The 19,255-nt window shown below is 53.9% G+C and overlaps 1 protein-coding gene across 4 annotated transcripts in view; it reads right to left on the bottom strand.

The window, feature by feature from the left end:
- The window catches only part of NDRG4 (NDRG family member 4), a 79,179-nt gene that overhangs the window by 36,837 nt on the left and 23,087 nt on the right, over positions 1-19,255 (bottom strand). The window contains exon 1 of one of the 4 annotated variants that reach the window (XM_060650636.3): positions 6,304-6,594. The exons of 1 other annotated variant lie outside the window; for it this stretch is intronic. Coding sequence is in view for 2 of the 3 variants with exons in the window: in XM_060650631.3 (XP_060506614.1) it covers positions 5,714-5,750 (37 nt within the window). In the remaining variant the exon portion in view is untranslated. Of the gene's footprint in view, positions 1-5,713; positions 5,912-6,303; positions 6,595-19,255 lie in introns of those variants that run through there. 2 more of the 4 variants (XM_060650631.3, XM_060650632.3) reach the window with 2 other exon arrangements.

Here is a 19,255-nt window from a genome sequence, read left to right as displayed (position 1 = left end):
TTCTGTGTCTCCCTCTCTCTCTGTGCCTCCCCCACTCGTGCTCGTGCTTGCTCTCTCTCTCTGAATAAATAAACAAAACATTTAAAAAAAGAAAAGAAAAAAAAAAAAGACTACCCTGTGGACTCGGCCAGGTTCAGCCTGAGGTCACTTGGCCAGGGCAGGTCAGATCCAGCTTTCTAGACTCCAACCCCACAGTCTGACCACCACCCTGTGCTGCCGGCCGGCGCAGGGGCTGAGGCCCTGGGTCTGATGTGCACACCCCAGGACTGGTTTTCCTGGGTGTCACAAATCACCACAACCTCAGCGGCTTCAAACAAGGCCTATCATTGTCTCATCACCTTGGAGGTCAGAAGTCCAAACTCCATGGCACTGGGCGGCAGTGAAGGTTTTGGCAGGACCACTCTTCCTTCCTACGCAGATCCGAGGGGAGAATCTCTTCTCTTGCACTTTCCAGGTTTAGAACTGTGCTCCTTGCACTGCTTGGCTCCTGGCCGGTCCTCCATCATTAAGGCCAGCGGTGTGGAGAAAGTCAAGCATCTTGATGCAGGGCATTCCATTGCCTTCTCCCAGGCTCTGTGGTCAAGTATCCTTCTGCCTCCCCCCTCGTAAGGATACATGTGCTTGCATTCAGGGCCCCCCTGGCTAATCCAGGACAAAGACCCCATCTCACGTGCCTTACCTTAATCACACCTGCAGTCTCTTGTCATCTAACACTTCTAGGTTCTAGTGCTTAGGATCTGAATATCTTTGGGAGTCGTTATTCAGCCTAGTGCACACACACGCCCCCATGGTCTTGCAGCCCTACGTTTGTCAGAATTGTTCACTGTGCCCCTGAACACTTCCTCTTCCCTATGGAAAGCCAACTTCAACATCCACTGCTCTGCCCTCAAGCTTTCCAAGAACACACCGCTTCCAAAGCACTGGGCTTCGGCTCTTCCTCAGGGCTCCCGCCGGCTCGATTTCATCAGAACCCCAGCACTCAGCACTTCTCTGCGTCTGTTCCTTTTTAGTTTTTAAAAACTGAACTTGAATTTCATGTAACACACATTCACTGAGAAAAGTCAGAGAAGCAGAAGAGCGAACAGAAGTAAAAAGCACATACAATCCTACTCATCGGAGGAAACCACTGTTAAGATTTCTACTTAGGTTCTTTCATCTTTTTTCACTGCTGATCTACATACTGAAAAAGGCTTTTTTCTTTCTGAAAACAAAAAAAACAGTTTTGAGACATACTTTTGGACTCTGGAGCCAGATATCCTGGTTCACATTCCAGCTAGCCACTTAACATCTGTGTGACCTTCAGAAAGTTACTTAACTTCTCTGTGCCTTAGTATGCCTTATCTATAAAAAGGAGGAAATAATAACGGGTCCCTCCTAGGGTTGTTGGGATGAGTTAATACATAGAAAGCACTCAGAACTGTGCCTGGCACACGGCAAATGCCACACAAGTGTGATGTCACCTCTTATTATTACATGTATAAGGGAGTGTCTGTCCGGATGAGTAAATAACCTGTGATGGCATAATTTGCAGCTGTTGGGGTTCCCTAGTATGATGGCACCCGCATTTATTTAACGTTCTCTGCTGTTAGGCATTCAGATTGCTCCAGTTTATTTTTTTTTCTATAAACAACTATGGGATAAACACCCTTGAACAAACACCTCTGCACACATCTTTATTTGTTCCTAAAAATTCAACTGCTGAGTCACAGATCACACATATTTTTAAACTTCTGATACAGCATTGCCAACCTGCCCTTCATAAAAGCTGCGCCAGTTGCCCTCCGCACGGACAGTGGGGACAGCACGCCTGTCTCCGCACGCCCCACCCTCACCTGTGGCTGGGGGCCCACCTGCGTACCCCTCCCCTCTTCAGACCACGCCCCCTCATTTGCATGCCCCGCCCGCACTGCAGCACACCGGTGAAGCAGTGGAGTTTGCTGAAATGGATGAACTGGAAATGAGGATTTGAGATCCTATTTTCAGCCTGCTGGGATAAATCTGTGCTTCTCGTTTTCCCCCACACGTAAAATGTGGGTCAACACACCTGCCAAGAATCAAACACTATTTAAAGGTAGTCTATGAAATTGTGTGGGACTACATATTCCATGCATTCAAATGACACCAAAATTCCAGACAGAACAGGCAAAAAGTTTTGCTTTTTAATCACACATTGAGTGTATTTTTAAAACATTTCCAACATCCAACATCAGGGCTCCCAAGGGACCATATCAGAGCCCCAAATCTGCCACTTTAGAGCTCCCTCAGGACTCCAAACCATCTTGGAGACATATTGTTTGAGTGCAAATGCACATAAGCCATCACTTTCCTGTTTCCAAGTAGACTAATGTCCCACTTTCCCACATCATACTAAGAAATAAAAAAACACTCAGCTACAAAAGGCACCAAGAGTCTGTCCTCCGAAGACTGCAGCAAGCTTGCGTGGGCACATGGGGGGCCATGTGCTGGGGTCCTCCCAGTGCTACTGAGGTAGGGCCCTTATTCCCATTTTACTGATCAGGAGACGGAGGCTCAGAGTAATTACAAATTTGCTCAGGAGCTGAGAAACAGAGAGGAGACCCTTCTGGTTCCCAAATCCCTGCCCTCCTTACACTGCAAGACTCAGAGAGTCTGGAAAATGCTGGCTGCCATATGCATCAGTTACCTGTGAAACTTCCTAGAACAGCCCCTACCACCTGCTTCTTCTCCCTGCAACAAAAAGACATGCTCCGACTGGGCACAACAACTCATGGACATCCTTCCAGCTCCACAGGTGAGGGGCACCCGGCCTTCCCTACCTGATGTCAGAGCTGTGATGTCAGGCCAGTAGGGCCCAACTCTAGGTGTCATGCCCCATTTGTCCCACATGACGGGAAACTGAGGTCTCAGCAGAGTCCCCCAGGAGCACATTGCAGGGAGATCTGGATTGTGTGGAGAAGCCAGAGAAGGAACTGGAACATTTCAGAAGAGGAGCAAAGGGGAAGGGGGAGACCCTAGGACACTGAGGAGGTAGTTGGGGACAAAAGCCCTACAACTGCGATTTGCTGACTGTCTGCCTGACACTGCACTCAGCACTGACACACACTCTCACAGCTAATTGCTGAAGCACACAACCAGGTAGGTACCATGATGATCCCATTTTACAGATGGGAAAAAGAAGTGCACAGCTTGAAGACTGGCCTGAAGCCGGGCAGTTAGAACACACGGGATGGCTCAGGACCCAGGTTTGAAACTGAGCTCCACCTTTCCCCAGCTGCATGACGAAGTGACTAACCTCACTGGGAGAAGGGGCATGATGAATAAAGGGGAGAATGTGAAAACTGTATACAGCTACAGAAGTAGGATTTTAGCAAAGAGGTTCAATGGAGCAATTCACTAATGCTTACGCAGGGGGCAGTGAGTTACGGGCCTCTAAGGAATCCTCCCAGAGACACAACTGAGCCTGGACTCAAACAACGATTGAGCATTTGCCATATGCCACCACAATCTACTTGGAACGACACTGACCTTGACCTGCTCATCATCCAGCAGGGGAGACAGGTCAGAATCTCACAGATGCATGTGAGCAGGGATAAGGTGGGGTTAGGGCAGAGCCAAACTCTCTAGTGGCCAACCAGCCAGGGTAGGTGGAAGTTCTCCATGACGAGGAACTTTCCAGAAGGGAGATGAAGCCCAAGAGGTGCCCACCAGGGCTAGCCCCCTCACCCGTGCTATCTCAGTGAGCCTCATGCCAACTCTCAGAGGGAGGGGTCAACAGTTTCATCTCTAAGAGGAGAAAACTGAAGCCAGAGAGGTTAAGCAAGCTGTCTGAAATCACATAGCTGGTCAGCAGAAGGGCTGGGATTTGAACCCTTATCTGTGGGACAAGGAGGAGGACAGGATGGAGTTGGGAGGAAGGTCACAAAGACCACCAGGCAGAGGCTAAAGGGATGCACCGTCTCCCAGGTGCATCCCTTTAGCCTGGTGAGAGGTGCAAGGGGGGGGGGGGGGGCTGTGACCCACGACAGTGCCCTAGGGGCTCCTGTTCCAGCCTGGCCAGGGGCTTAGAGAGTCCACCAGAACCAGGTAAGCCTGTCTGGTGAGGGAGGCGGGTCCCTGACCCCTGTACCCAGGAGATAAGGGCGCATTGCCCTGGGACCCCAAAGCTGCACCCCCATTGGAGCCCCCATGAATGCCTCCCAAGAGCATTCTTCCTCCAGGGCCTTCTGGGGCCAAAGAGGAGAAGGGGAGGATCCAGAAGTTCTGCCCTGTGAGCAGGGCTCCCAACACCCACAGGGCTGTAAAAACTTTCCCTCAAGGGCATTAACTAGTGCAGTGGCCTTGAAGTCAGGTGGGCCAGCCTGCCTCAAGTGAGCTCTACAAGGAAAAGCTGGTAAGGGATTGGAGGGAGGGTCAGCCCCACGGCTCATCCAACTAAGACCTGGCACTTCTGAGCACCTGGCCAGGTTTTCCAGGGCTTCGGAACAGCCCCCTCTTCCTTGTTTGTGAGCTTGCCAGGAGCCAAGAGACAGCAGCTGCAGGTAACTTAACTCTCACTCACAGCCTGAAACCTCACCAGACCTCCTCGCAGCTCCAGGCCCTCCAGCCTCTGCACCACTCGCAGGGCCTATATGTAAGCTGGCCCCTCCCTCCATTAGCCTGCGATGCCACCTCTCTCTCCATTAATAGAAATTCTGTCTTTTAGGGTCCAGCTCAAACACTGCCATGTGTTCAAATCTCTCTGCTCCCCTCCAGCGCCCTCAGACTCCAACCTGTTTCCTGAACGCACCCCCACGCTGCTGCCCGCTTCCCTGTCTTGTAACACAGTTCCTGTGCTCTGTTCTCTGGCACCAGACAGTAAGGTCCTTGAGGTCAGAAACCAAAGTCTTCCAGGTGCCCGACTCCACACATGGCCCCAGGATACACTGTTTGAGCACCTTCACCGCCCAGGCCCGGGGGAGATGGTGGCCCTGGGTGTTTCCCTTTCCTAGCCCCCTTCCACCTGCCCGAGTCTCTCCACACAACCTCAGGAGTGGGAGAGCTCTCCCACCTTTCAGACACTGGGTCTCCTGTCCTTGCTCTTTCCTCCCCCACTCCTGGGCATACCCAGTGTCCTCTGCTGATCTCCGGCCACAGCACCCTGGATGTGGTTTCCAGCAGGGTGTCTGGCCGCTTCTCCAGAGGAGCCTCAAGGCTGAGAGCCCCCAGTCAGCAGGGTCCCATCTGGTTGCCCACTTCACAGACCACTTGGCCTCTACTCCCAGCAAGAAACTTCTAGGGAGAGGCGCTCAGATTGTTACGGGGAGCAGGAAATACAAGGCCTATGGCAGGGGTCCTGTTGGGAGCCCAGGGAGCTCCTTCTTTACTGGGGGACGGCGACACTGACTGGAGGGCAAGGGCGCTGAAATCCCTTCCGATGGCCTGGCTACAGCTCGGCTAGTCGGAGACTCCAAGGGGCCGCTCCCCTGACCCGCGCTCCCTCCTGCGGGACGCCAGCACCGCGGACTGGAGCAGGGCCGGGCGGGACACAGCCCCACGTCCTCTCTCGGAGCGGTGCTCCGCGCAGGAACAGAGAGCGCACAAGCTCGAAATTCGCTAGCATCCGCACCCCCTCCTCCAGCTCGAACCCGAGCCGCCCCAAACCCCGGCCAGCGCGCCGGTCTCCCGCTCCAACTCGGAAAGTAGCGGGCGGCGAGGGCCGCGCCCAGGGGCGGCGGAGGAGAAGGGCCGGCGGTACCTGTCAGCAGTTCGATCTTGTGTCCCAGCACCTTCATCTCCGCGCTGCGGCGTCGGGGAGCGAGCTCGGCCGAGCCGGGAGAGGAGCGCGGGAGGCGAGGAGCGAAGCAGCAGGAGAGCCAGGAGCCTGGCAGGCGGAGCTGCCGGGAGCCAGGAGCGCTCTCGCCGCCCCCCTCGCCGTTCTCCCCCCCTCCAAAACCGGTTAAAAAAATCCACCAATTGCACGACCGCGCACCCCTAAAAGGCGCGCGCCGCCACCTGGTCGGGGTGATCTCCGGGAGGCGGAGGGGAGCGCGCGGGCTGGGTGCGGGTGACACTCCCGGCGGCGGCGGCGGGAGGGGGGCCCCGGCGCCTGTCGCCCGAACAAAGAGGCCTTGCCGCCCGCCCCTCCCCCACCGCGACGCCCGGGAGGTCCCCGCGTCCGGCTGGGAGGGGGTACCGCCCTCGTAAGCCAAATGTGGCCCCAGAGAGAGGGCGCGCGGTTCGCCGAGTCTCGGGTCGCGAGGGGAGGCGGAGCAGGGGTGGCGGGCTGGCCGCAGCCGCAACGGCGGGGGGAGACGGGGAGAAAGACCGAGGGCGCCGCCGACTCACCGAGGGTGATGTGAACGAGACAGACGCGTAGGCGGGGAGCCGGGCCTCGGCGCCGCCGTCGCCAACGCGCGGGTGCAGGTGCGGGCAGCCGGGAGCCCCTCCACCTCGCTGCCGCTGCCGGGGGCGGAGGCTGGGCTGGGGGCGGCGCGCCGCGGGGGGCGTGCCCACGTGGGTGTGGTGGGCGTGGGCGCTCCGCCGGCCGGCTGGGCCCGGCAGGGTGGCTGCAGCGGAGAAGTCCCGGGCGCTCGGCTTCCCCCTCCGGCCACGGCGGGAGCGCCCGGCCGGTGGATGGGCCGGCGGGCGAGCGGACGCCGCGGCACGCGAGCCTAGCCGAGACTCCCTGTGGACCCGCACGCTTCTCGCCTCTCGCAGGCGTCCGGGGAAAAGGTCAACCGCGTTCGACCTGGCGGGGTGCGGCGGAAGGCCCCTACCCTCCCGCGCCCCCTGCAGCCGCGCGGCGTCGGGTTCCCGGGGAGGGGGCGGCCTCTGCCTCCCTCTTTGTTCAGATTCCCGAGGGGAACCCCAGCGGTTGGGGACAGCGGCCTCCTCCGCCCCCGCCGCTCGCCCCCGCCCCACTCCGCCGCCGCCAGGGACCTGTTCGGGAAAAGCCCAGGGGGGTCGGAAAGAACCAGGTGCTCACGGGCCCTTGAAACCCCGTCCAGTTTTCAGACCCCCAGGGTTTCCTTGGGAACTGGTGAGGGAGTAATGGTCTCCAGACAAAGGTGTTCTGGGCCGTCAGGGTCCCGCCCAGAGTGTCCCTGCTTTCAATTCACCCTTCATCATCTGAGCGGGAAGGGGATCTGGCACACCCTTGTGTTGCTCAGGCTCTCTCTGGTCTAGCTCAGGGACGTTGCTCTCACCTGTCACCCCAAATGAAGCAGCGCTAAAGTCCCTAGATGGAGTCCTGTAGGGAGAAATCTGATGACCTGGAAAAATTTACTTGGGCAAGACAGTTCAAAACAGTGCTTCCGGAGACGAGTTCTATTGAGGGCCTGCCAGTGACCTTGGTCAGGGATCTGCCTCTCCCAGATTCCAGCCTGTTTTGTGCAGAGTGAATGAGTTGGACCAGTCATCTGAGAGGTCCCACTGGGTGGGAGTTCAGGTGGATCCTGCAGCACCCCCTCCCCTTTGTCTGGGCTGGTTTGTGGTAAGGTTCTGGCTGTCCCTTAGCTCCAGGCTGTGGCGGAGGCTGCCATGCCATTGAATGAACTGACTCACTGGTCTTGAGGAAGCTAGTAAGATTTGGTGGCCCCAGATGGGGTGCGTGCTCCTGCTCGGGGTACAGTATATAAACCACATGGGAGGTAGCAAGCTTGGCTTCTCCTTACAGCTCTGGGGCTCACCTTGGGGAAGTCCCTTTCACTTTCCACCTTTGTAAAAGGGATGGGGGAGGCCAGTGGTGACAGAGTGAACCTCTGTGTCCAAAACATCCAGGAGACTGTGGTTCTTACGTGTACACGCCTGGAGTCAGTCCTCAAGAGTACAGGCTGGTTCTACAATTTCCCAGCTGTGTGAGGTCCAGCAAGTTACTCACCCTCCCTGAGCCTCCATGCCATACCCTGAAATTGGGATGATGACCCCTCAGAGGGTTCTTGTAAGAATTAAATGACGGAACATAAAGAAAATGCTTAGCATAGTGTCAGACACATGGTTTAAGTGTTCACTAAATAGTTGCTATTGTTATTGATGATTAAATTGTTATGCCTGTGTTAGGGATTCAGGCTTCCCTGAGTTCTACCCTTTTCAATAAGGTCTGTCTGATGACAGACCTAGTCATAGAACAAAACTAATGGTTGGTTTTCTAGTAACGTAGTTCATGAGGCCTAGCCTGTTCTGAATTCCCGGGGGGGGGGGGGGGAGGGGAATACAGGCCCCAGGAGGATGTTAGGGCTGCCAAACAAAAGCTTTGACACTGTGACATGTCTGTGTGCAGAATGGCATCTACGATGGCCTGGAACTGATGTGCACAATCCATGAGGCTCAGATAATTCCCAAACCCCAAGTGAGCATTCGGGGGGGTCAGGTTGCAGATTTGAACCTGTGAAAGTGGACACTTAATAGCTGGTGAAGGAATGTAAGAACACCCACCCCCCACCCCTGAGGATGGGGGGGCTTTTGCACCCAGCACAGGTGCTTAGGGAATAAGCAGGCAGAGGGGGCCCTTGCCCCTTCTGGAGGAGACGGTCAGTCATGCCAGGAAGAGGAGTCCCTGCTGAGTCAGCAGAAGAACAAGTTCTCAGTCCCTTCTGCTCCTAGGCTCTCTTCATCTTTAACACCCGCGCAGGAGGCATGATGTTTGAGGACAGGCCGGATGTCAGGGCTTTGAACAGAGGAAAACGGAGCACGGCAGAGGGCCAAGCTGTTGGCTGGAACTGGGGGTCTCTAAAAGGCACCCCAGCCTGGCTCCTAATTACCTGAAAGATGCTGCCTAAGTCGCTGCCTTTGCTGGACTTCCCCTTTGCCGTTTGTCAAATGGGCAGGAGGAGCCTGTCCCACACCACCATTGGAGATGAGACGCAGCCTTTCTGAAGACCTCTCTGAGCCTTCGTTTGCCCCTCTGGAAGTTCAGGCTAATGCAGCAGCCTGGCAGTTGCAGGAAATAGAGACCGACTCTGGCTAGCTTAAGCGAAAAAGGGCTTTGTTACAAGGAGGGCGGGCAGCTCTCTGGGTCTCAGGATCCGGGCCCAACACTGCAGCGCTGGTCTGGTGTCAAAACCACCACAGACACTGTAGCCCGCGCCAGGGGCAAGGACACGGGACACTGCCATGCCTCGGGACCACGGCTGCCTCTGAAGTCTGAGTTGCTGCTGCTGCTGCCGAGTCCTGGCCAGGATGGACTCTGTGTGCCCTTGGCTCCCTCCCTCGTGCCACTAGCTTCTCATTCACAGTCAAGAACGGGCGTGTCTGATTGGAGGTGACCGGGTCGGGTACTCTGCCAAAGCTGCAAGGGAGGCTGGGAAAAGATGTGTTCGGTTCCTCTAGGAGGAGGTGGGCTCTGTCTCGTAGGAAGGGCGACTCAGATGCTGGTGGTCAAAACGGTGGCGGTGCCCACAGCAGTGGGCTCGTGAAGCTGCTCTGAGATGCACACGAGGGCACTGACCTTGGAGCCTGGTGTGGAACGCACCACCCCTGGTCACTGAGATTCCCAGCCAGCTGCAAGTCTACAGTGTCGACGGGTGGTGCTCCTGCAGATTCCAGTCTTTGATTTTTCAGCAGGTGAAAGACAAAAGGACCTTGAAAACAGTATGGCTTTCTGCCCTTCCAGATGCAGAGGAAGCTCGGGTCCCGTTGCCAGGAGGACAGGTGACTGGGTTTTTCCATTGTGGTGATGAATCGGGCTGAGTCACCATTCCTCTCCGGGCCCCTCGTGACCATGACTGGAGCGAGTATGAAGAACTAGCAGGTGGGGTTGGAGGTGCAGACGGGCCTGGGGCCACGGAAGCTTGCTCTCCTAGCAGGGGAAGGTGAGGCAGGGACCGTCCCCCACTCCCCACGCACTAGTCATGAGTTACAGGGCCTCAGGGAGAGAAGAGTGGATCCTTTTTCTTCTGTTAAAGGATTGGTTGAGTGCCTCTTTGGTGCCAAACCTCGTGTTGTGGGGTGCACTGGAGAACCAGAGTTGATGAGGGCATTGATTGACCTTGCTAAGGTTATTCACTAAAGGAGGAAACCAGCTCAGAATTCCATAATCTAGGTACTGGGCAGGCTGGTAAAATGTGTAATTGAAGTTACCATGCAGTAGGGTGGGGCCCTGGAGGGGTCAGCAAGGCCTTCCTGGAGGAAGAGGCATCTGAGCCTGCAGAGAGATGGAAAGTCAGCAGATGGAGATGATAAAGTGGGTGATGGGGGAAGATACCATCCAACCATCATACACTGGGTCAGCCAGGCCTTTTGCAAAGCTCAGGGGGGCACAGAGCTAAACACAAGGCAGCCGTGCCCCTGCCAGGAGCTCCTAAATGGAAGTGGAGAACGCCATGCGTGTGTGTATGAGCAGATGGTAAAGAAGCTGGATCAATGAAGTGGGCAAGGGTGAGCTTCTGGCCTCAGCCTGGCTCTGGAATTTCACCAGGCACCAGGTTAGCTGCTTCCCACTCCTGGGCCACCCTGGACCACTTGCTGGCAATGTTGCCACCCCCTTTCTCCCATGTGTGCAAAGACCCTTTCCTGCGGGGCCAGCCCTTGCTCTCCAGGCAACTCCAGACGCCCTACCATCTCCTCCCCCCTCCCACAAGGCAGCAGAACCCCCTCCAGGTCCCTTTGAAAATGACCCTCCACCTCCCCTGAAAGTTTTACCAGACACACGGAGCCAAGTTTGTGCAGAGTCAAGACAAGGGATGGGTCTGGTAATATTTTTTTAAGAATTCCAATAGTCATATATAATTAATGCAGAAAACTTGTAAGATACAGAAGGAAAAAATAAAAATTTCTCATAATTCCATTGTCTAAAGATTACCAGCGTTAAGGTGTTAACATTCTGGGGGGTATATCCTTCGGCACTTTATGTGTGTGTGTGTGTGTGTGTTTCCCCAAAGAATCATACTGCACATATTTTTGGTGATCTTTTTTCCACTTGCTGGTATATCATGAACATTTACCCTGATAAAAGTTATTCTTCTACAATGTGATCACATTAGCCGCACTGTCTTTATTGTGTGAATGCTTCATTATTTTCTTGGCCAGTCTCACCTGCCAGGCATTCCAAGTTTTCATTATTGGAAACAATATCGCAAGCAGTCCACCCAAAGACGCTGCTTTGCCCACATCTCTTGGATGACCTCCTAAGACCACTCTGCAGCCTCCATTTGCCTGGCTGTTTGGTCTCTGACTTCTGTCAGTGCCAGCTCATCCATCCTCAGAAAGAGGCCAATGCCTGCTTCAAAGCCCTGATTGTCTTTGCACCTATGCAGGTGCTTGGGGGACTCCTGGGGAAGGAGTGAAGTGGCTTCCAGGACTCAGCTTCCCCATGGAGCCAATATCATTTTAAAGCCTGAGGTCTGGATCTCGTAGTTGTACGATGTTGCCATCGGGGAGCACTGAGTGAAGGGCACACAGGACCTTTTCTTTGCAACTTCCTGTACTTGTTTGCAACTTCCTATAAATCTATAACCATTTCAAATAGCAAGCTAAGAAAAAGAAAACAACTGAGGCAGGTCTGAGGGTAAGCTATCTTGCCTGTCTCTGGAACTAAAGATTTTATGTCCAAACTTTGGGACAAGGACCAGAACTAAGTTTGGCTTAGCTGAACTTGCCTCAGTTTTCCCCGAAGGGTGGGAATTGTTCTACAGAAAGGCAGTCCTGTGGAGGGAGGAGGGTGGCCCTCCAGGCTGTCCTCTATCCTAACTCTCCTGCTGGCTCTGGCATGTGCTACCCGGCTCCAGCGGTGGGGAGGGAGACCCGAGGGGCAGGAATAAGGTACAGCTTCCCCTGGGGGCTCCGGGGAGCTCCCAGGTACACAGAAATCTGGCAGGAAGCAGACAAAAGCTGACATTCTCTCTCTGGAGGACAGCAAAGCCATTTTCCTTCCCAAACAGGACACATGTGTCTGGAATGTCTGGAGGAGCCTCTGTCCGAAAGTTCTGGGGAGAAACAGCCCCTTTTCTGCAGTGTCGTTGTCCCAGGCCGACCCAAGCTTGAGCTAGACTGAGCATGTGCCGCTCCGGGGAGGACTTGGCCCGGTGGCCACCACCTGGGGGGCCGCTCTCCCCTCTCCAGGCCACAGTGTCCCCGCAGAGACCCCAGTACCACAACGACAGGGTTAGGTCAAATCAGAAGTTCCGACCAGATTTCCAGATACTAGAAACCGAGGCTGGTTCAGCTAAGCCAAACTTAGCATCCTTGAAGATGCTGTGTCAGGGGTCCCCAAGGCCACCCTCAAGCTCAGTGATTTGCTAGGAGAACTCACAGTGCTCTCAGAAAAGCCAACGCCCTCCCAGTGACTTTATTTTAATGAAAAGACATAGAGCAAACTCAGTAAAGAGAAAAGATGCACGAGCAGAGGCCAGAGACGCCAAGCACAGACTTCCAGGCGCACCTCCCACCCGTGGCGGGTGGAGTCACATGGGGACACGCTGAATTCTTCCAGCACCAACGTACCAACCAGCGGCGCTCACCTGAGACCTGGTGTCTTATTTGTACTGGGCGTCAGTCGTGTAAGAATGCATCAGCAGTGTCGCTGCCTTAGCTCATTCCCCAGGCCCCGCAAGGTCCACTGATACAGCGTGGCCTGGGCCTCAGGCGTTCCAAAACAAGCGTTCTCCATAGGTCCTATTGTTACTGCCAACTATCTGGCCAAACTGATACAGTGTGGCCCAAGGCCTCAGACATAACAGAAGCTGCTAATTGGCAGGATCTTCCAAAGGCTCAGAGGTTATCTCCCAGGAGAGGTCAAGGGTCCGTCCTTTCTTTGTCAAGTGCGGGATTTAAGCAACCTAAGCCTGCTGAGTTAAACCCCTATTGCACCGACACCATTTATTCTGCCACATGTCCACACAAGCCATCATCTATTATCAACCTGATTTCATAAAAGAAAGGAAGTTTAACTTCAAGGTAGGCCGACTATCATGATTTGATACGGCTCAGTGCTCCCCAAGAGAAAACAGTTGGCCCAATTCTGCTGGGTTTGAAGGTGCATTAAGGGGCCAGGAGCCACTGCCATATACCGGGAACCTTCCACGTGCATTTTTCTTTTGGTCCGTTCAGCTGTGTCCCCAGGTAAGGAACGGATGAGCTGAGAGGCTCCCTCTGGCTCCTATACTGGCTCTAGATCGGAGGTCCCTGCTCTTGGGAAAGGCCAGGCCCTGCTGAGGGGGGGAGGGCACAGTCTGGGGCCCTCCTGTAAGCATCCAAGCCACTGTGTCTTTTTGTTCTCTTGGGCCTGCTGCTATTGCAACTCATCCTGGGACCCTGGCCCCTTCCCTGGCCTTCACCCCGGGGTCTGGTCCCCTAAGTCAAGTCTAGGGCAGACCAGCTATCCTTCAAAGGCTCTGCCTCATCCCGTTTTCCTCTGTCCAGCCTCCATGCGTGGAGCTGAGCCATCAAAGCCTAGGCTGCTGGCCTGTGTGGCCCTCCTGATGAGGAGTCAGACAACCCTGGGCTCTACCATCTAATACCTCCATGAACTCAGTCAAGTTTCCTAAACTTAAAGAGTTTCCGGGGTGCCTGGGTGGCTCAGTCAGTTAAGCCTCCGACTTCGACTCAGGTCATGATCTCGCAGTTTGGGAGTTCGGGCCCCGCGACGGCCTCTGTGCTGACAGCTCAGAGCCTGAAGCCTCCTTCGCATTCTGTGTGTGTGCGCGCGTCTCTCTCTCTCTGCCCCTCCCCCCCCTCAAAAACAAAGTAAAACATTAAAAAAATTTTGATAAAAAAAAAAGTTTCCTCCTTTCTCAAATGGGTCTAATGATAAAGCTGTGAGGAGTTAGGGAGCTGATAACTGAAGAGGCCCCAGCCCTGGGCTCGGCACCTGGTCAGGGCCCATTGGTTAGTGGCTGTTAGGACAATGAATTTTGTGGCTCCAGGCACAAAGCGTGGGGCCAGTGGGATCCTTATGATGAGGGAAGTAGGGACAGTGACACATGCAGCCACCTTGGAGCTGGATGCTGAGAAGCCAGGGGCTCCCTAGGGCTTCTGGGCCTCTGGGGAGAAGCACAACTCATATACATACACAGAAGAAAAAGACCTGGTATGGTGTCAGGGTATCATGAGGATTGAGGGGCCTGTTCACCACAGGGCCTTTGCACGTGCATCCTCTCTACCTGGGGACCCTTCCTTTCACTTCCTACACTTCCCCTGGCTAATCCTGTTTATCCTTGGGGTGTCAATTTAGATCTCACCTGATTTACTGACTCCCTGACCCCCCTCCTCTGTGTGCCCATCATGCCACATGCTTAATAAAATCCCAGTATTAATAGTATACTGTTTATTATGCCCTTACTGTGTGCCACACATAGTGCTGCTGTCTCATTTGATTCTCCCCCATTTGGAGAGAGAGCTGCCACTTTATGTTTCTGAGATCAGACAAGATCCAGCGTGTTCAGGGTGGCACGGCATATTTTTCTGATTTTACAGATAAAGAAACAGGTTTAGAGGAGCAAAGTAATTGGCTCCACCACTTTTCCTTAACCCTGTAAAGTAGTGTCTGTGTGCAGGTCCCTCTCTGCCCTGTACTACGAGCTGCCTGAGGGCTGGACTGTGTCTCGTTGGCCGTTCAGCCTCAGCATCCGGCGCCGGGCCTCGTACTCAGGATGGAGCCCTCCACCAGTATTTGCTGAAGAACTAAGTGAGTGGGGGCTTATAAAGTACCTGCACGGCGCTGGGCTCACCACATGCTGGGACCTGCGGCAGGCAGAATCGTGCCTCCCCCCAGATATGTCTGCGTCCTAATCCCCGGAACCTGTGAACATGACACGTTACTTGGCAGAGGAGAATGAAGGCAGCAGATGGAATGAAGGTTGCTCATCAGCTGACTGTAACCCAGGGAGATTATTCTGCATTTCTGGGTGGGCCCAGTGTAAATGCAAGGGTCCTTCAAAGTGGAAGAGAGGCAGGAGAGAGCCAGAGAGGGTTGTAGGAGAAGGACATAGCTTGCCAGCATTGCTGCTTTTGAAGATGAAGGCCATGGGCCAGGAAAAGCAGATGGTCTCCAGAAGCTGGAAGAAGCAAGGAAGTGGATTCTCCCTGAGAGGCTCCAAAAGGAAGGCAGCCTTGAGGACTCCTTGATTTTAGCCCCATGAGACCCATTCCAGATTTCAGACCTCAAGCTCCACGAGAAAATAAATTTATGTGGCATTAAGCCGCTAAGGCAGTCATTGTTCACAGCAGCAATCAAAACCCAGAGCAGGGCCTCCCGATGCCGAGGACCACACCTAGTGGTCACTTATTAAATGACCGTTGAATGGAATTGGATTATTACTGTAAGCACGCCACTTTCTATCAGTAAAGACACACGGATAAAAGTGCTTTTTTATTACATCAGAGGTCTCATTGGGAAGTCTTAAGTCTCAAGGTGGGTTAGAGTTTGATCCTGAGACAAAGCCATTGGCTCAGCAGGCTGGGTGGGGTGGGGCCACAGACGGGACACGAGTGGCCTTCTAGGGGAACAGGGCCACTGGGTGGCAAGTGAGCACCGATGCTGGGCGGGAAGAACCAGCATCCTGGACCACCCACTGCCGTCTCTGGGCACTGCACCTGCTGCCTCCATAATCCTCAGGGACACCACACACCGCTGGGCAGGGTCCTGTGCTCCGCCCCCCCCCCCCCCCCCACACTCACATCAGCTCAGCAGCCCTGTCTTACTTAGTCATCTCCAGTCACTATCATAAAATATTGCAAACTGGGTGTCTTGTCTACACATCTGGAGGCTGGAGGTCTGAGCAGGGTGCCAGCCTGGTCAGGGTCTGGTGAGGGCCTCTCCAGGGTTGCAGAGAGCTGTTTGCTCATGTGGTAGAAAGCAGAGAGCTCTCTGGGGTCCCTTTTATAAGGGCACTAACCCCGCTTATGAGGACTCCACCCTCATGACCTCACCACCTCCCAAAGGCCCCACCTCCTAATACCATCACCTTGGGGATTAGAATTTACACATGCATGGAGGGCGGGTACACAGTCTGTAACAAGCTCTGCGTGCGAGGGCTGCGCCGGTGCCAGTGGGCCAGAGGAGGGAACAGCCAGCCCTTGCACACTTCACGGTGCTGGGCACGGTTCCACGTGCTGAGTATCCTTAACCCCTTCTGTCCTCCAATAGCTCCACGTAGTGGGTGCTATCATTAGGTCCATTTCACAGATTAGGAAGCTGAGGCCTGGAAGGTAAAGTCACCTGCCCACTCCACAGCCAGTAATTGGGACTGAACAAAGGCAGTGGGGCTTCAGAGTCTCTTCTTACCCACTGCGATCCTCTGCCTCTCTAGGTGGTATAATGACTAAAAGCAGTAACGCCACCTCACACTGGGAGAAGACCTTTCTGTTCACACACATTCTCTCGCCATCCTCCCAGCGGCTGCTCATTATGATTAGTGCCCCCGGCTTACATTTTGGGAAACAGAGATCATGAGAAGGAGGCACCCAGCCATTCAAGGCCAGGGTGGGATTCCTTCCCCTGTCTCCTAACTCCAAGTCCAGAATCTTTCTTCCACCAGCTGCCCCCTTCCTTACCCTGATGCATAATTTATGGCCTATTACTCACCTCCTGCAGGCGCCCAGATGCTGCCTGCCAGAGCTGTGACCTCACTGTGTCCCCTGGAGAGGACCAAGGGCAACTCTTTTCCTCATCCTCGCTCTCTTCTCTCCCTTCCCCCATGCAGTTTCTCTGGGTCTCAGCAGGATCCTGGTGTGTGGCACAGCCCGTCCCCTCTTCCCACCCACGAGAACCACCTTGTGAGCAGTTTCCTCTCTGCCAAGCCAGCCGACACTTTCGGCAAGCTCCCAGCCTCTGAGCAAAGCAGCGGCAGCAGCTGAGTCCAAACTCACCATCCCCCCCAGTTTGGCCAGGGGACGTGCACTGGCGGCTGGTGTGTTATATATGGGGCGGGGGGAGAAAGCACTCACAGTTGAACACGTTTGAGTCACTTCTTCTGGTGTCGCAGAAAGTGCAATGAGCAAGGATCATTTTCCTCTTCCTTCTCACTGTCGGGACCGGGAAGAGGTGCTCAGGTCTAGGGTTAAGGTTGGGGGCAAGACCCTTCAAGGCCGCTGGAGCCCAGTTTGGAGCCTGTGACATTAAGCAAGTTGTTTCATTTCTCTGCACACAATTTTCCTCAGGAACTACTTCACTGGATCCTTACAGGGTTAAAAGAGACAATGCCTGTAAAGCAATCAGTGGAGAGTCTAAGGGGCAGTAGATGTTGATCAGTGCCTTTTGACGAGGCACCACACCAATGCCTCCCTGTAGCAAGGAAGGAGGGGTTTGGATCTCAAACTCTTGGGAGGAAGGGCACCTGGAAGAACAGAGGAGCCAAGGGTTCCACAGGCCAAATGGTTGGCATCTAGACAGCAGCAAGGCTACCTTTATCTCAGTTTCCGCATCTGTAAAATGGGCAATAGCCAAATTTAGCAGTTGCTAAACATCCTGGCTTGCACCACGGAATTCTGGAAAATGAATTAGCACATAAAACCAGGGAGGAGGCATCTCTGTTTTTTCCTCCCCACTTTTTTTTTTTTTAATTTGAGAGAAAGAGAGAGAGAGAATGAACATGAGCAGGGGAGAGGGGTAGAGGAAGAGAGACAGAAAAAATCTTAAGCAGACTCCACACTCAGTGCAGAACCTGATGCAGGGCTTGATCCCACGACCCTGGGATCATGACCTGAGCCGAAATCAGGAATCAGACACTCAACCGACTGAGCCACCCAGGTGTCCCACCCCCACTTTATTTTCAATAAAGATTTTATTTTTATTTTTTTAAAGTTTTATTTATTTAAGTAATCTTTATACCCAACGTGGGGCTTGAACTCACGACCCTGAGATCAAGAGTCGTTTGCTCTTCCCATTGAGCCAGACAGGTGTTCCGAAATTTTATTTTTTTTTAAGTAATTTCTATACCCAACATGGGACTCAAACTCACAACCATGAGCTCCACCAGCTGAGCCAGCCAGACACCCCTCTCCTCTCCACTTTTGAGCTCAAAACTTCCAGGTCCTGAGTGACTGGTTGAAGGTTCTCACAATCATCTGGAGATGCCGTGACCCACACAGCCCCTGCTCTGACCCTGGGATCCTGGTTAGAAGGGACTAGGGACACGAAAGTATCTGTGTCTTTAATCAGCTTCCACGGTGATTCCAAAGCAGGTGGCCCATTGTGAGAAATTAGAGACCAAGCACTCTGCTGGAGATTGTGCCAGATGCCTCTCGAAGGAGTCCTAGACTTCCAGAGTCCTGTCTCCCAGGCTCCTTTTCCTCCTGCCTAAGACTCTGAAGATGGAAGGAATGGGCTTCCCCAAACCTCACCACCTCCCACTTCCTCTGAATCCAGCACTGGATTCTGTATCTTGATCAGTTTCTTTAAAAAATTTTTAAAGAATTTTTTTAATTTTTTTAATGTTGGGGCACCTGGGTGGCTCAGTCGGTGGAGCGTCTGACTTTGGCTCAGGTCATGATTTCACAGCTTCTGAGTTCAAGCCCCACATCGGGCTCTGTGTTGACAGCTCAGAGCCTGGAGTCTGCTTCAGAGTCTGTGTCCCTCTCTCTCTCTCTCTGCCCCTCCCTTGCTCATGCTCTGTCTCTCTCAAGAATAAAAAAAACATTTAAAAACATTAACAAAATTTTTTTAATGTTTATTTTTTTTTAATTTTTTTTTTAACGTTTATTTATTTTTGAGACAGAGAGAGACAGAGCATGAACAGGGGAGGGGCAGAGAGAGAGGGAGACACAGAATCGGAAGCATGCTCCAGGCTCTGAGCCATCAGCCCAGAGCCCGACGTGGGGCTCGAACTCACGGACCGTGAGATCGTGACCTGAGCTGAAGTCGGACGCTTAACCGACTGAGCCACCCAGGCACCCCTAATGTTTATTTTTGAGAGAGCGCGAGCAGGGGAGGGGCAGAGAGAGTGGAAGACACAGAATCCGAAGCAGGCTCCAGGCTCTGAGCTGTCAGCACAGAGCCCAATGCGGGGGCCCGAATTCACGAACCGTGAGATCATGACCTGAGCCGAAGTCAGATGCTCCACCGACTGAGCCACCCAGGCGCCCCAATCAATTTCTAATCATCAGTTAGATGAAAAGTGTTATCTCCCCTCCTCTCCCTCTTCAGGAGAGTGTAACTTCCTGCCCCTGCTGACCTCAGGCTTGGCTATGTGATTTGCTTTGGTCAATGCAATGTCAGAAGACGTCACATGTGTGCTTTTGAGATTGAGTTGGCTCTTGATCTCCTGGCTGTTGACTTGGAAAGGACACACACTGGGTAGCAGCCTCCTACAGAGCCCGGGTCCAGAATAAGACGCAGGGAGTAGGTCTGGCAAGGTCCTGGGGA

This window comes from Panthera onca, chromosome E2, assembly GCF_046562875.1.
Source record: "Panthera onca isolate mPanOnc1 chromosome E2, mPanOnc1 haplotype 2, whole genome shotgun sequence".
Lineage (NCBI taxonomy): Eukaryota > Metazoa > Chordata > Mammalia > Carnivora > Felidae > Panthera > Panthera onca.
The sequence above is the reverse complement of the archived record's forward strand: the minus strand, read 5'-3'. Positions and strand labels throughout refer to the sequence as shown.